Consider the following 16,639-nt stretch of genomic DNA (forward strand, 5'->3'; position numbering starts at 1 on the left):
AACTGATAGGAATGATTTGAGATTTCTACATTGTTAGAAATGCAAAGCTTTAGGCCTGTTAGCTTCAATGATTCAAGTGAAAGTCGATGTTAATTTGTAATCTGTGCTGACATTCATTTCACAATCAACACCAAAAGCAACTGAAAGGTCATCTTATTGTTTTGGATAATGTTTCTGATATAAATACTACTGTTTCTACAAGTTCCTGTACTGAATAGATGAAACATCAAGAATTACAGCGTCATGTTATACAATATAAAGTGCTTCATGGGTTTCTTGGAATTCAGATGTTCAGCAATTTGGAGTTAAAAACTGTAAATATCTTTCAGCGAACACACAAGTTCTCATTTTTCTCAGCAGGAACACTGAAAATATTGTCAACAGGGGTCAAATACAGAACAGCAATATTCACCAATATTGCAAAATGTTCCTGGGTTTAGTCACATGACTTATGCTCCTAAGTTGCAAAATAAAAGTTAATGAATTTTAGCCTCAACTATACAATTTTCTTCAAAAACAGAACTCCAAATATTGAAAACGCAAACAACAGGAACTCTGTAGATGCTGGAAATTCAAGCAACACACATAAAAGTTGCTGGTGAACGCAGCAGGCCAGGCAGCATCTCTAGGAAGAGGTGCAGTCGACGTTTCAGGCCGAGACCCAGGATGAAGGGTCTCGGCCTGAAACGTCGACTGCACCTCTTCCTAGAGATGCTGCCTGGCCTGCTGCGTTCACCAGCCACTTTTATGTGTGTTGCTCCAAATATTGAGACAACACACACAAAATGCTGGTGGAATGCAGCAGGCCAGGCAGCATCTATAGGAAGAAGTACAGTCGACGTTTCAGGTGAGACCCTTCATCACAACTAATGGAAAAAAGAGATAGTAAGAGATTTGAAAGTGGGAGGGGAGACCCAAAATGATAGAAGACAGGAGGGGGAGGGATGAAACCAAGGCTGGAGAAGGGGGAGTATCATGGGACGTAAGGCCTTGGAAGAAAGAAAGGGGGAGGGAAACACCAGAGGAAGTTGGATAACAGGCAAGGAGTTATTGTGAGAGGGGGGAGAGAGAAAGGGGGGGGGAGAGAGAAAGGGGGGGGGGGAGAGAGAAAGGGGGGGGGAGAGAGAAAGGGGGGGGGAGAGAGAAAGGGGGGGGGAGAGAGAAAGGGGGGGGAGAGAGAAAGGGGGGGGGAGAGAGAAAGGGGGGGAGAGAGAAAGGGGGGGGAGAGAGAAAGGGGGGGAGAGAGAAAGGGGGGGAGAGAGAAAGGGGGGGGGAGAGAGAAAGGGGGGGAGAGAGAGAAGGGGGGGGGAGAGAGAAAGGGGGGGGAGAGAGAAAGGGGGGGGAGAGTGAAAGGGGGGGAGAGAGAAAGGGGGAGAGAGAAAGGGGGGGAGAGAGAAAGGGGGGGAGAGAGAAAGGGGGGGAGAGAGAAAGGGGGGGGGAGAGAGAAAGGGGGGGGAGAGAGAAAGGGGGGGGAGAGAGAAAGGGGGGGGAGAGAGAAAGGGGGGGGAGAGAGAAAGGGGGGGGAGAGAGAAAGGGGGGGGAGAGAGAAGGGGGGGGGAGAGAGAGAGAGAGAGAGAGAGAGAAGAGAGAGAGAGAGAGAGAGAAGGAGAGAGAGAGAGAGAGAGAGAGAGAGAGAGAGAGAGTGAGAGAGAGAGAGAGAGAGAGAGAGAGAGAGAGAGAGAGAAGAGAGAAGAGAGAGAGAGAGAGAGAGAAAGAGAGAGGAGAGGAGAGAGAAGAGTGAGAGAGAGAGAGAGAGAGAGAGAGAGAGAAGAGAAAGAGAGAGAGAAGAGAGTGAGAGAAGAGTAGAGAGATGAGAAAGAGAGAGAGAGAGAAAGAGAGAGAGAGAGAAGAGAGAGAGAGAAAGAGAAGAGAGAGAAGAGAAGAGAAAGGAGAAGGAGAGAAAGAGAGCAAGAGAGAAGAACAAAGACAGGAGAAGAGAGAAAGAGAGGAGAAGAGAGAAAGCAGAGAAAGAGAGAAGAGAGAAGAGAGAGAGAGTGAGAGTGAGAGAGAGTAGAGGAGAGAGAGAGAGAGAAGAGAGAGAGAGAAGAGAGAGAGAGAGAAAGAAGAGAGAGAGAGAAGAGAGAGAGTGAGAAGAGAGAGAGAGGAGAGAGAGAGAGAGAGAGAGACGAGAGAGAGAGAAGGAGAGAGAGAGGAGAGAGAGAGAGAGAGAGAATGAGAGAGAATGAGAATATGAATAAATAGATAATAAATTTGGATGGGGTCAGGGAAGGGAAGGAGGGATATTAATGGAAGTTAGAGAAATCATGTTCATTGCCATCAGGCATAGAGGCTACCCCAGACGGAATACAAGGTGTTGTTCTCCAACCCTGAGTGTGGCTTCATCTCGACAGTAGAGGAGGCCATGGATTGACATATCAGAATGGGAATGGAATGGGAATGGGACTTGGAATTAAAAATGAGTGGCCACTGGGAGATCCTGCTTCCTCCGGTGGACCGAGCGTAGGTGTTCACGCGAAGCCGTCTCCCAACCTGCATCGGGTCTCACCAATATATAGATGGCCACACCGGGAGCACCCGGACACAGTATATCACACCAGCAGACTCACAGGTGAAGTGTCGCCTCACCTGGAAGGACGGTCTGGAGGCCTGAATGGTGGTAAGGGAGGAAGTGTAAGGGCAGGTTCCGCTTACAAGGATAAGTGCCAGGAGGGAGATCGGTGGGAAGGGATGGAGGGGGACAAATGGACAAGGGAGTCACATAGGGAGTGATCCCCGCAGAAAGCAGAAAGTGGGAGGGAGGGAAAGATGTGCTTGGTGGTGGGATGCAGAAAATATTGAGAGCTAGGTTAGCCAGTCATTGAGCATATGGAAGCATGTAATACACTTCACAGGGATGGAGAAGGTGGTAAAAAAAAAATAAGTTGAGTCACCATCTTAGAGCACGACAGATACAGAGAAATCAAGTTATCATTTTCCTTGCCTCTGCTCTCACCCAATTTCCAACAGGACTCATTCAACAGACCATTCTCCTTAATTTCTGTCATCTTCAAACATATTCCAGACTCATCTTCCCCTCTCCTCCCTTTTCAACATTTCACATGCATCATTCCTTTCGCAACTCCCTGGTCCAGTCGTCCATTGCCTCTAACTATTCCTCTTCTAACAGCACTCTGTTGCAGAAGCAGACAAATGCAACATCCGTCCTTTCATCTCTTCTCTTCCTACCATCCAGGGGTGTGAACAATCTTACGTTCTCATTCACCTACTATGCTCATTCACTCTGACCCTGATAATGTTATAAGCTTGCTGCATGGTTACTCTATTTTTACCCTATTCAGAGACAATCTTCCCTTCCCTACCCTCGACAAAATGCAACAAACTTTCCTCCCCTTCTCACTTCTGACAAAGGGGCTTTCAGCTGCATTATTAATTCTCTTCTTGCATGAGCATTCCCAGCATTTTAGATTTGAATTTTACATATAACCATCATCATCATCAGGTGCCTTGCCAGTTTGAGCTTTTGACTGCCATGGCCCACACACTCGTGTTTCGGGTCAAGTGGATCAATTCAGTGGCAGTCTTTTCCAGTTCTCTGGCTGCTGTCTCCATCATTATTTGTCTTTGCCTTCCTCTTGCTTTCTTCCCTTCAATCTTTCCCATAATTACCATGCATTCTAACTCCTCTTTCCTAATCACATGTCCAATGAAGTTACGTTGCCTTTTCATGATCTCATGCATTATTTCTTTTTGTGCTTCCTCTGTTCATGACATCCTCATTAGATATTCGTTTCATTCATGATATTCTTTGCATCCTCCTCAAAAAGCACATCTCTGCTGCTTCAATTCGTTTCATGTTACTAGATATTGTCCAACGTTCTGAGTCATATAACTGGATAAACATAACGTTTCAGTTCTCTGCGGCGGGTTGTCATGCCTAATTTAGTGCTGGTCAGTATACTCTTCGTTCTCGTAAAGGTGTCTTTTGCCATCCCTATTCTTCTTTCGATGTCCATGTCGCACCCGCCATCTGATGTCACCCAGCTTCCTAAGTAGCAAAAGTTCTATACTTCTTTTATGTCTTCCCCGTTTATAACCATACCTGCTCTAGAAATAACAAAACTTACATTTGGACTATCTTGGCATTAACAATGCACGTATGTACACACAACCCATTCCAAGGGCATTCCCATAGAAAGGATAACACTGTTTGACAATGAAGTACTGAGTCAGGTACAACAGGTTTAACTTTGTTTTTTGAACTGGATTTTCAGTATGATGATTGAAGATGTAGGCTGTTGTCAAAAAAAAAAACCTGAGTTGAGGCCAGGATTCAATCATGGTGCCTTCTAATTTATAGAAATTTATAGAAATTGTAACAATGCTCAAATTCTACAGTTAGCAAATATACCATCAGCTGCTTTCTTTGAATATCATCACTGTAATTTAGCTTAGTTCAATCATTTCTGAGGAAAAATTTTAATAAATCAAAGGAAACTTTAGATATTGGTCTCAAAGTTGACACTGCCCTAGCAGAATGCATTTCAATTGACGTGTTTTTCTTTTTAAGAACCCATTATTAGTTAAAGGTAAACCAGTTCAATAAACTATCTGGCTTAGAAATGACATGATTCCCTGAACAGGACAATAAGCTGAGCCCTAAGGGTGCAGTCAGGCAAGCTGAAGCAATTTGCAGCTATTAGCCCTTCCTTCAACACAATCATACCCTCAATTCTAATCAACAAGCTTCAAAACCTGGGCCTCTACCTCCCTCTGCAAATGGATCCTTGACTTCCTCACTGGCAGACCAGAATCAGAGCGGATTGGAAATAACATCTCCTCCTCCTTGCCGACAATCAACACTGACGCACCTCAAGGATGTGTGCTCAGTCCAATGCTCTTCTCTCTAACCCAGAACTGTGTGGCTAGGCACAGCATAGATGCCATTTATAAATTTGCCAATGACACAACTGTTGTTGGCAGAATTTCAGATGGTAATGAGGTGGTGTACAGGAGCGAGATAGGTCAGTTGGTTGAGTGGTGTCGCAACAACAACATTGCACTCAACATCAGTAAGACATGGACCTGACTGTGGACTTCAGGAAGGGAAAGTTGATGGAACACACACCAGTCTCCATAGAGGGATCTGCAGCGAAAAAGGTGAGCAGTTTCAAGTTCCTGGGTGATAACATCTCTGAGATGAACATCTCAGTCCAAAATATTGATGCAATTACAAAGGCGGCACAATAGTGGCTATATTTCATTAAGAGTTTCAGGAGACTTGGTATGCCACCAAAGATGCTCGTAAATTTCAACAGAAGTAACGTGGAGAGCATTCTAACTGGTTGCATGACCATCTCATATGGAGGATCCACTACACAGGATCAGGAAAGGCTGTAGAAAGTTGTAAACTCAGCCAGCTCCATCATTGGCAATAGCCTCCACAGCACTGATGACACCTTCAAAAGGCAGTACCTCAAAAAGGTGGAAATCATCATTAAGGAACCCCCTCAGCCAAGACATGCCCTCTTTTCATTGTTACCATCAAGGAAAAGGTACAGGATCCTAAAGACACGTGTGTCTTCTCCACCATCAGATTTCTGAATGGAAAATGAACCCACATACCCTCGCTATTTTTTGTTCTCTCTTTGCACTTCTATTTTTTGTTTTTAAAACACACACGTACAGTTGCAAGAAAAAGTTTATGATCCCTTTGCAATTACCTAGTTTTCTGCATTAAATACTCAAAATGTGGTCTGATCTTCACCTCACTCACAATAATAGACAAACACAAACGCACCAACAATTGTACATCCTCTCGTCAAAACTGAGTACACAATTTGAACAATTAGTCTAGGCTCAAAAAGAGTATGTGAACCTTTGGGGTAATGCCTTCTACTGAAGCTGTTTGGAGTGAGGTGTTCCAACCAATGAGATGAGATTGGAGGTGTAGATGTAGAGATGCCCTGCCCTATAAAAAAGATGCACAAAGTCAGGTTACTGACAGAAGCCTGTTCTTCACAAGAAAGATCTGTTTATGTGCACCACACCTAAATCAAAACAACTTGAGGACCGAAGAATTATAGAGATGAATGAAGATAGAAAAGGCTACAAAAGCATTTCTAAAGACCCGAGTGTTCACAGCAAGAGAAATTGCCTCCAAATGGAGGAAACTCAGTACTGTTGCTACTCTCCCAAGGAGTGGGCATCCTGCAAATATCACATCAAAAGCTTAACATGCAATGCTGAAGGAAGTGACAAAGAACCCAAGGGTAACAGCAAAAGAACTGCAGAAATCTCTAGAACATGCAAATGTCTCTGTTCATGTATCGACTATAAGAAAAACCCTCTGCAAGAAGAATGGTGTTTATGGAAGGACATCATGGAGGAAACCACTGCTCTCAAAAAGAAACAATATTGCCGTACAACAGAGGAAGGCTTACAGCCATGGACCCGACTACTGCGACTTTCCTCTGTTAAGTCAATACCAATGATAAACCTGTTGTTGAGGGTGATGGCCACAGAAGTACTCTGCACTGGCTCCTTAACCCCTTTCCCCTTCCTGTCACCCAGTTATTCTCCATATGTCCTCTCACCTCCTCAGCATCCAGCATGACCCGGAGATCATCCAGTTGAAGCTCCAACTCCTTAACGCAGATTATTAGAAGCTGCAGCTGGATGCACTTCTCACAGTTATAGTTGTAATCACCACTCTGACTCTGTCTACTCAGATGACTGCCGCTGCGCTTGTCCTTACTTTCCTTTAATTGCGGATTGGTCACCAGTCAATGCTCTATTACACTGCCACAGCCAGCTTGCAACTGCCTTTTTCTGCTCAGACAGTGGACCTGACTGAAATCCCCTCCTCGCAAATTTCTGATGTCCTGATTGGTCGCTGGTCAATGCTCTATTACCAAGGAATTTATTGTTGCTGACCCCTCTCCACCTCTGATCCCCTAATGAGGGCTGGCTCATGGACATCTGGTTTCCTCCTCCTGAAGTCAAATATCAGCTCCTTGGTCTTGCTGACATTGAGTGAGATGTTGTTGTGGCACCGTTCAGTCAGATTTTCAACCTCCCTCCAGCTGTTGTTGTCTGGCTCCCATCCAGCTGCCACATTAAGTAAGACTCACTCCTTCCCATCTCCAGCACTCCTGCATTTTTTTATTTCACGCTTTAGTGGTTGCAGAACGTTCATTCTACAGTAAGCACAGGTATTCCCCTCCAGGGCCACCAAACTAGAGTGATAAGAATGGCCTCTGGTGTGAGTACTAATCTCTCTGTTCTTTTCCACAGGATTTGGAAAGGGAGTCCATCCTTCTGAGGAGAATCAGCTAGCTAGCTCTTCATCCAGCTAACATACTCAAACATTTAGTTAGCTGTTGTTCCAAGCAGATGAACAACACATGTCTCTGTACTCTTCTTTTCATTATCATAACAAGAGTTAATAGCTTATTCCTTGACAACATTACTGAAACAGTAATGGTTGTGAAGGCTGCTGTAGCTTCACGGAATCTGTGCCATCCACAACCACCGTTTACACTAGGACGATACCAGGACTGTGGAGGGCTCGAGAAATAAGGAAAGATTCTGGAGAGACACTTCCCTGGAACAAAAGCAGTTGATGTGTCACCTTAACTAAGTTTATAAAATCATATAATATGAAGCTGATGAATACGAATACAAAAGCAAGGATGTAATGTTGAGACTTAAAAAGTACTGGTGATGCCTCACGTGGAGAATTGTGAGCAGATTTGCTGAAACTGGAGAGAGCTCAAAAGAGATTCACAAAAATCATTCCGGGATTGAATGGCTGGTCATATGAAGAGCATTTGATGGCTCTGGGACAATGTTCTGTGGACAGATGAGACAAAAGTTGAACTTTTTGGTAGAAATGAACACCGCTATGTTTGGAGGAAAAAGGGCACTGCACACCAACACCAAAACCTCATCCCAACTGTGAAGCATGGTGGAAGAAGCACGGTTTGGGGCTGCTTTGCTACCTCAGGGCCTTGGCAGCTTGTAATCGTTAAGGGAACAGTGAGTTCAAAATTGTATCAAGACATTTTACAAAAGAATGTCAGGGTAGCAGTCTGTCACCTGCAGCTTAATAGAAGTTGGATGATGCAACAAGACAATGATCTGACAGACAATTGAGATGCTGTGGTATGACCTGAAGAGGGCTGTTTGTGCAAGGTATCCCAAATATTCATGAACTGAAACTGTTCTGTATAGAGGAATTCCTCCTCACTCTTGTGCACATCTGATCAGCAGCTACAGGAAATGTTTGGTGGAGGTTATTGCTGCTAAAGGAGGTTAGACCAGTTACTAAATGCAAGGGTTCACATACTTTTTCCAGCCTGGACTGTGAACGATTAAACAATTTATTTAATGAAGACAAGAAAAGCACAATTGTTTGTCACTATTATTGTGACTTAGATGAAGATCAGACCACACTTTATGAGTAATTAATGCAGAAACCACACACCTGATTGTAATTTATATATTTTTATTATGTATTGCAATGTACTGCTGAAACAACATATTTCACAAAATATATATGCCAGTGATATTGTGCCTGATTCAGATTCTAATTTTCTGTACTGTGAATGTGGCAATACAGGTCGACCTTCACTAATCCGACTACCTGTAATCCGGTTCCTTTGATAATCCAGCATTGATTATGCTTAATGTGATCCTTCTGTAATTCAGCATTTTCACTAATCCGGCACTCCTCAGGTCCCAATGGTGCCGGATTAGTGAAGGTTGACCTGTACTTAATATTTTTAAGGAATGCTTGTCTAAATGGTAATTCTGAATTAGCAAAATTAAAGACATCAAAAATAGCATAGTCTTACACTTAATATTTATATCATTCATGGATCTGTAACTATATACTCATATAGTTAACAAAAACAAAATATTTGAAAAAAATACATGCAGTGGATTAAAATTTGGATCTTTTGCGCCAACTGCTATGGCTATATTATTAAAAATGATCAACCTCCCAACTTCAGAGTGCATGTTTGGGCACAACACAGAAGTAGAAATTGAAACCAAAATGCTACTATCTTAGATTAAAAAAAAATAAAATGCAAATATACCATATTATATGATAGAAAATGTCTCACAGAGCAGATTCTACGTATCATCTCCAAATGGCTATGTTATCGAAACCATTTCTATCAATTTGTTATTCAAGTAAGCTAGGATCGAACAATTATTATGCTACTTACATTCACAAAGATTGCAAGCAATACATACATTTGATCTACCCATGAGGAAAAACCACCTAATAACCTCCTGCTGCTGAACCAAGAACCCATCCACCATACAAGGCATCAACCGAAGAACCAAATGAGAGATAGCTGAAAAAAAGACATTGCTTAACAGTAAGAAGTAATCCACTAAACAGCACATGACATTAAATTACAGATCAAACAAGCATGTCCAAAAATGGCCACAGGAACATAAGCAGCTAAAATGCTGGTACTATCTTTCACACAAAAGAAAAATGGGAATGGTCTATTCAAAAGTACGAGCCTACCTGCGTGTAGCACCAGCTCTCTGCCACAGGCCCACTTGACATTTCAGCTGGAGGTGGAGGACTTGGTACTCTTGACATCGCCAGTTTGACTATTCTGCAGGTATTCACAAGGCAGATGAAAAAAATCTCAGTAGAAATCTCTTTCTGTTACTGTGAAAAGGTTAACACAAATTAGTTGAAAGTCTTTTTGGCTATATTGCAAATTATAATCAGAATAGCTTTAAATTCAATTTAGAGGATGATGAAAATAACTATCATCTTGCATTGTCTAACTGTCTGCAATATTATCCACGTAATCAGAACTCCAGTAACTGCATTTTGCAAGCAGTTAAAGGTATTTGGACCCTAAGAAATCACATATTCTACAATCCAATACAGTTGGCAAGAATTAAATCAACTCAAGTTTGACTCAACAGGTTAGCTCAAATTACCTTTTACACCAAACTTTCTGAACGAGAACATATTCTAGAAAAGATTCACTCAGGCTTTAGAGCAAACCACAACACAGAGATGGCCCTTATCAAAATTATCAGTGACCTGAGGCTCAGCACTGATGCCAACAGAGTCTCAGTTCAAATTCTCTTAGGTCCAAGGGCTGCCTTTGACAAAACTGACCACAACATTCTCCCAGATCGCCTTGAGAACTGGATTGGCATCTCTGGTAGTGCTCTTTAATTGGTTTCGTTCATATACCTTAGAGCAGGGTTACTCAGCCAGAGCTCTCCAGAACCCTAGGGTTCCATGAGGGATCATGATTGGGAAAAAAAACATCGTCTTTTGAACTTCACACATTGCGTGATTCCAACGATGCTAACCAGTGGTGGGCAGTGACAGAGCAGCCCCGTTAGCAATCTCGCTAGAGATCTCTTAGCCCAGTATGGCAGCACATAGTAGGACCGTGTTTATTCTCAGCTTTTGACCCGAGATAGGGGAAGCCGTTGATAATTGGTGAGCGCTGTATTGCACGGAGGGGAGGACGGTAAGCTGATAACTGGTGAGCACTGCATTGCATCGTGTGGAGGACAGCAGGCTAATGGTGAACTGGAAGTGCTTTTTCCTAGCATTGAATGGACCTCCCAACTTGAGCTGTGACGTCAACCTCTCCGACCCGAATTACACCCCCCCCCCCCCCAACTTCCTCTTACGCGTCATTGACTGACTTTTTGGAGCAAAGGAACTCCACCAGTGTAGTGGAAAATTGGAGGGAAACTTTTGTTCTAAAGAACTAATTTTTATGCGTCGTGACCAAGCTGCTGGCTTGCCACTTTGCTGTTGTTATAAACGTTGCAAAAGGTGGATTGTGTAGGTTAGAAGTGAATTGTATTGTGAAGTTTCCATATTTTTTGCTGTTTTCCAGTTTAGTTATTATTATGCAACAATGGACATAAAAAAAGGCCATCTTTACAATAAAAGCTACTTATCATTGGGTTTTACATGGACTGGTGATCCAAGTTGTCCTATTCCATTGTGCCAAGTATGTGGCAAGCAATTTACAAATGTAGCAATGGTTCCAGCAAAATTGAAAAGACGCTTAACTACAAGTCACAGCCACATAACACGTAAAATTATCAGCACTTTTAAATAGCTATTGGAATCTCAAAAAAAAGCAGAGTAAAGCTTTTGTTAATAAAGTCACAGTAAAAATGTCAGGAAGCAAATTATTTAGTAGCAGAACTTAATACCCAAAAAGGGAAAAGTCACACAGTTAGTGAGAACCTAATGATGTCAGCATGCAAAATTATAGTGGGTAAAATGCTAGAACAAGATGCAGTACAAGAAATTAAAAATGTTTCACTCTCAATCAGTATGGTAAGCCGCCATATTGACGGCATGTCACATGATGGTGAAGAGGTTGTGTGTGATAAACTGAAAAACAACAGCTTCTCTATCCAGGTTAATGAATCACAGATATCACCAATGTCGTAGCATTTATAAGATTTGTAAATGGTGAAATTCAAGAAAATTTTTCTGTAACAAAGATCTGCCCAAAGCATACAAAGGCCAAGATATATTTAACGTTTTGTCTTCATATTTGGAAACAAAAGGTCTATCTTGGAGGAACCATGCTGGCATCTGTACTGATGGTGCCCCATTGATGGTTGGCTCGATGAGAGGTTTTGTTTCTCTTGTAAAACAAAATTCTGACATTGTCACAACACTGCTTCAACATTGTCAATAAATTTTCATGTTGTAAATAGAATTAATTAAAATCAATTTATTTATTCAATTTAAATCTACTGAGTCTACGTTTAAAATTAAATCCTATTTTGGCTCAAGCCAGTTATTTAACAGAAATTTATTATATTTGCCTTACGAGTTTTAAAAATTTATGGAAGGAAAAGAAAGGTTAATTTCAAGAAAAGTAAGCTAAGCTTAACTACCTGCTTTTTCAAGAAAGGTCAGCTAAAAATTCACTCTCTACTCAAAAGAGCATTGACAATTATTCTTGTATTACTTCGTGATCATGCTAACGAACCGTGAGCTGTAGATATATTTTTTCTTTTTTTTTTAAAAAAACAAAATGCAGTGTTTCCCTCAGACCTGAAAGTTATTTCAAGGGTTTCTCCAGGGCAAAACAATTGAGAAAGGCTGCCTTAGAAAGAACAAAAATTGTCTTGGAGATCAATTTTCTGAGAGATATGATGTACCTTTTAGTGTTGCCCAGGGAAGCTGTCTTGCTCCCCTACTCTTCTCCATATACATGCTCCCTCAACAGAGTATGAACTTGATTTTCACAGTTATGCAGGTAACACACAATTATATACCCAAGTTGAGCCTGATGATGATAACACCCTATCTTCTCTAACTTCTGGTCTGGCTGCAATAAACAAATGGATGAGCAATAATATCGAAAACTACATGAAGATAAAACTGAAAACTTTTAGATTGGTTCAAAAAACCAAAAGCGATAAATGTGGGAACTCGGTTCCCTTTGTAAAATCAGCACTAACTAGCCTGAGTGTTATCCTTCATTCAGATTTGAACTTTAAATCCCATACAAATACGTGACGGGGGGGGGGGGTGGAGAATAAGACTTCAGACTGCGAGCAGGAGCTCACTACAGTCATGGGTGAAGTTTGATACTCTCCCATGCCCAAAGGATTGGGTGAACGAGTGACACACAGTGCATATTGGATATGTGACTGTCACCTCTTATGATCCATACGTGGATTTTTTTTTGGAGTATTCTGTGACGACCACTTTTGTTAACCCTTACATGGATTCGGGTGTGTTATGTGGTGAGCACTTGTGCTAAGGAATATTCCGTGACTGTCACCTTGTAATATCTCTTTGTGGATTTTGGAATACAGCTCAACAGCTGAGATCTCCTATAACTGTTACTTCATTTTCCAGCGTGGAACCTGTGGAATTCTTCGTGATCGCCTCCTCGTTGCATTTTAATGTGGATATACAAGTTTCTCCCCTTACCTATTCCGTGGATAGCTGAAACTTTTCAACTTGCTATCTTTAAACTTTAAGAACTGTTCCTCAGCTTGACGGTTTGGGAGCCACAAACGCATGACACTGTTAACTTCTGTTTAGAAGAGTAGTTTATTTATTTTCTATAGATACTAATAAATATAGTGGCTTAACATTAAACCCTGAATCAGTTTGTGGTCTATTGCTGCTGGTACGTAACAGTACTTTTATCCCATTGTAATGCACTTTGAACTACATCATCTGTGTGAAAAGTCCTCTATAAATAAAGCTGTTATTATTAAACTAGTCTGCTTATTGGTCAAAAGTGGATTTGACTACTGGATGCTTAAACCAGTACAACCACAAATAGTCAAATCTGTTTAGAGTGCACATATAACTAAACCTCCCAGTATAACTTTAGAATTGTAATGGAAGGAAAGTAAAAGAAACATGGTCATAAACATGTTAAAATTACAAATCCATATTGCACTGGTCATTTAAATAGTAATTAAATAATGTAAGTATAACAGATACATAGACTATCAATGTTATGATGAAATCATCGATCAATATTTGCTATTAGATTCAGGAAAACCTTTTACACAAAAATTTTAATAGCAAAGCATCTTTTGCAATGAAGTGTGAGAAGTTACACGCTTGAGGAGTGCAAGAGAAAAGCAAGGACCACTAAGTGGGTAAAGGATGTAAAGAAGAAAGAATGCATTTTTGGAGTGGGGTAGGTCAGGAAAAAGGTTGCTGATTGCTGGCATCTTATTGGTTTCTCCAAAAGCATCTGGAGCCTTTCAGATGGAACCCTGCTGAGACAATCTATTTTGTGGAGACTACTAGAAATTCCAATACCTTTATGAAAATTATGTCAAAGCTTTTAGGACGCAGCACTTGATTATCCAATCCTAAGGCACACATGTTAAGGAATTAAGGGCTTAAGCAAAGCTAGAGAAGGTTGGCTAGAATGATTCTAAGAACGAGGAAGTAGAGAGGGAAAGAACTGTGGGGTATTCATAAGCTGTATAGGATCTAGCAAAGTAAATAAATAGCCTATGCAAAGTAATCAAAAAAAGAGTCATAATGTCATGAATGCTGAAAGTCAAACACACAGATTTAAAACTTTGGACAAAAGATGCCAAGGAAACATGAGCAAATACTTTTACACACTTTCAGTGGTTAAGATTTTAAAAAAAGGTCCACATTTGTTAGAAAAGTTAATCCTAGCTTACAAACAAAAATGAACTAAACGTCTTTAAAAAAAAACTTTACAGGATATCAGAACAGGAAGCCAAAGAATTCGACCAAGTGGTGAGTGCTTACAATACACCAGCCTTAGCTGGAGAAGGCCTGAATGACTCCTGTGTATTTTATGTAACTCTGATAGTTGAGCTGCCTCCATGTGCATAGCACTAACAGATTTCATTATGCTCTACAGAACATACTGAATACATCAAACACATTACCTATTCAGCCAATATAAAGCTGCCTGATGTGTTAGTGAACAAACATCTGTAAATAAATACCCTGGAGAGGTACACTGAACCAGAACGTGCTGTGTAATGGGGGCATCCCAGCTGGTGCAAGTGCAACAGTTTTATTTAATATGTTGGAATATAATATTTAAAACAAATAATTGCATAACTAGTGCTTGAAATCAAGACTGGCATTCCAGTGAGAACACGACATTAAAATAACACTGATTGCTTTCTTTTATCCTTGATCCCTTGTGGCAAAACAGGAATTCTGTGCACCATTCTGTTTCTTACTCTATTATCCACATTACACATAGGCCTCAATAGTACTAGCAAACTAAAGAACATCATATGCCCCCTTCTGTTATTGGGTTATAATAATGGGATACAGATCATGTTTGCAGCTTAAACACTCTGATTGCAGGATTCAGGCACTCAGTTAAACCTTCAGGTATTGCAGAGGCACTCCCAAGCAAGTTCAGGCAGGAAAACTTGTTCTGGAGGCTCTATAACAATGCATTATGATTAGCTCAATTCAGACATGCAACATGAACATTTGCCATGTGGTTTTATAACCACAGAAGCCTCAGATGAAAACATTATGCTTTATTAGGCTTTCTGGTATGAAAACATTATGCTTTATTAGGCTTCTGCAAAGAAGTTTAAACACCAATACCCCTTAAAATAGACTTTCCTGTATCTAGATAAGGTGCTAAGTAATGCAGGAAGAATGCACTAAAAATCAAGATTTCTAAAGTTCAAAGTACATTTATTATCAAAGTATCTATACAACCCTGAGATTCGTCTTCTCACAGACAGCCACAAAACAAAGAAACACCACGGAACCCGTTCATATAAAACATCCAGAGTCCTTGAAACAAAATAGGAATGTTCAGTTTAGTTCAGTTCAATTTAGTGCTATGTTGTTCCTTCTCTTTAAGGAGTTTGTAGTATCTCCCCATGAGCGTGTGGGTTTGCTCCAGGTGCTCTGCTTTCCTCCCATAGTCCAAGGACATGCTGGTAAGTGAATTGGTTGGTAATTGTGGGGATCTGCTTTTGACTGGGCTGTTGTGATATAGATGGGTGGTCTGGCTTGTTGGGCTGCAAGGGCCTCCCACCACCCCTCCATCTCCTATTAAAATAAATAAATAAAATAAACTAATTCCAGACTCAGTTCACATTTTAAACTGCACTTAAATACAAAATAAAGCAAATTTGTAAGAGTTGCTGATTTTTCAAGCTGTGTAAATATACAAGCAGTTCTCAGCAGTCTGCAGACGAACACATGCATGCAGTCGAGCTTGTCTTCCACCGAGCAAACATGGGAGGACAGCACCAACAGGAGGAGAGTGTTATGAAAGGAATTGGTGGAATGAGTGGACAATTTCCAATAGGCTTTGGCTCTAGGGCATAGCTGTGGGTAGGGAGAACTGGGTGGGGAGCAGAGATAGCGCACACTGTTTGTGTTAGTTGGGGGGGGAATCGTAAGTGAGGAAGATTAATAACTCAGGGTTCAGATCAGGGTTTAGGATTGAATTGTAAACAGCCCCTGGTTGGGGATCCAGGACCATAATCAGATTGGGTATTGTAGGGTGGCACAGGGAAGTGGGAGGTTACAGGGCTTTAGGAAGAGCCATTGCATATGTCTTATGAAGAACAAGTCAAGGTGTAATCTTTATAATTTCTCCTTCTGGTATTTTTTCCCTCCCCATTCCCTCTTCTTCTATTCTGAGTCAAATAGATTGTGTTCGGATTTAGGTCCCTCTGCATCATATCCAATGTTGTTTGTGCAGGTTTTATACCAAGTACGTAAACTTGTTTAATAGCAAGTATTATTAACAAGCAATGTAGAGGCCAAGTCATTGGGTATATTTAAAGCAGAGAATGATGGAGTCTTGCTTAGTCAGGATGTCAAAGGTTACAGGGAAAAGGCATGAGGTTGAGAGGGATAATAAATCATAATCGAATGGCAGAGCAGACTCAATGGGACAAATGGTGATATTTTGCTCCTATGATTTATGATAACATGAACTGCAGAGTGCTTTAAAAACAAGTCCAATCCACAAACTGCATTGACCAAACCTCGCTCAAGACCCAAAACACCTGCACCTTCCTCCAGCACCAACAAGCGAGTGGGGGAGGGAGAACGGTTAAACAGACAGGCGGCACTGAACACCCACTCGCCTTCTGCTCTCATCCTCATTGATTTCAATCTAGCTCAATGCTTTAATTG

General features: G+C 41.3%; 1 protein-coding gene across 6 annotated transcripts in view; it reads right to left on the minus strand.

Annotated features, from left to right (window-relative positions):
• Positions 1-16,639, minus strand: part of spop (speckle type BTB/POZ protein) — a 129,828-nt gene that overhangs the window by 63,572 nt on the left and 49,617 nt on the right. For 4 of the 6 annotated variants that reach the window (XM_072249077.1, XM_072249076.1, XM_072249080.1 and 1 more), the window contains one exon: positions 9,506-9,655. In XM_072249077.1, the coding sequence (XP_072105178.1) occupies positions 9,506-9,583 (78 nt within the window). In that variant the 5' untranslated portion in view covers positions 9,584-9,655. The remainder of the gene's footprint in view (positions 1-9,505; positions 9,656-16,639) is intronic. The other 2 variants (XM_072249075.1, XM_072249079.1) reach the window with 1 other exon arrangement.

Source organism: Mobula birostris, chromosome X (genome assembly GCF_030028105.1).
Source record: "Mobula birostris isolate sMobBir1 chromosome X, sMobBir1.hap1, whole genome shotgun sequence".
In the NCBI taxonomy this organism is placed as follows: Eukaryota; Metazoa; Chordata; class Chondrichthyes; order Myliobatiformes; family Myliobatidae; genus Mobula; species Mobula birostris.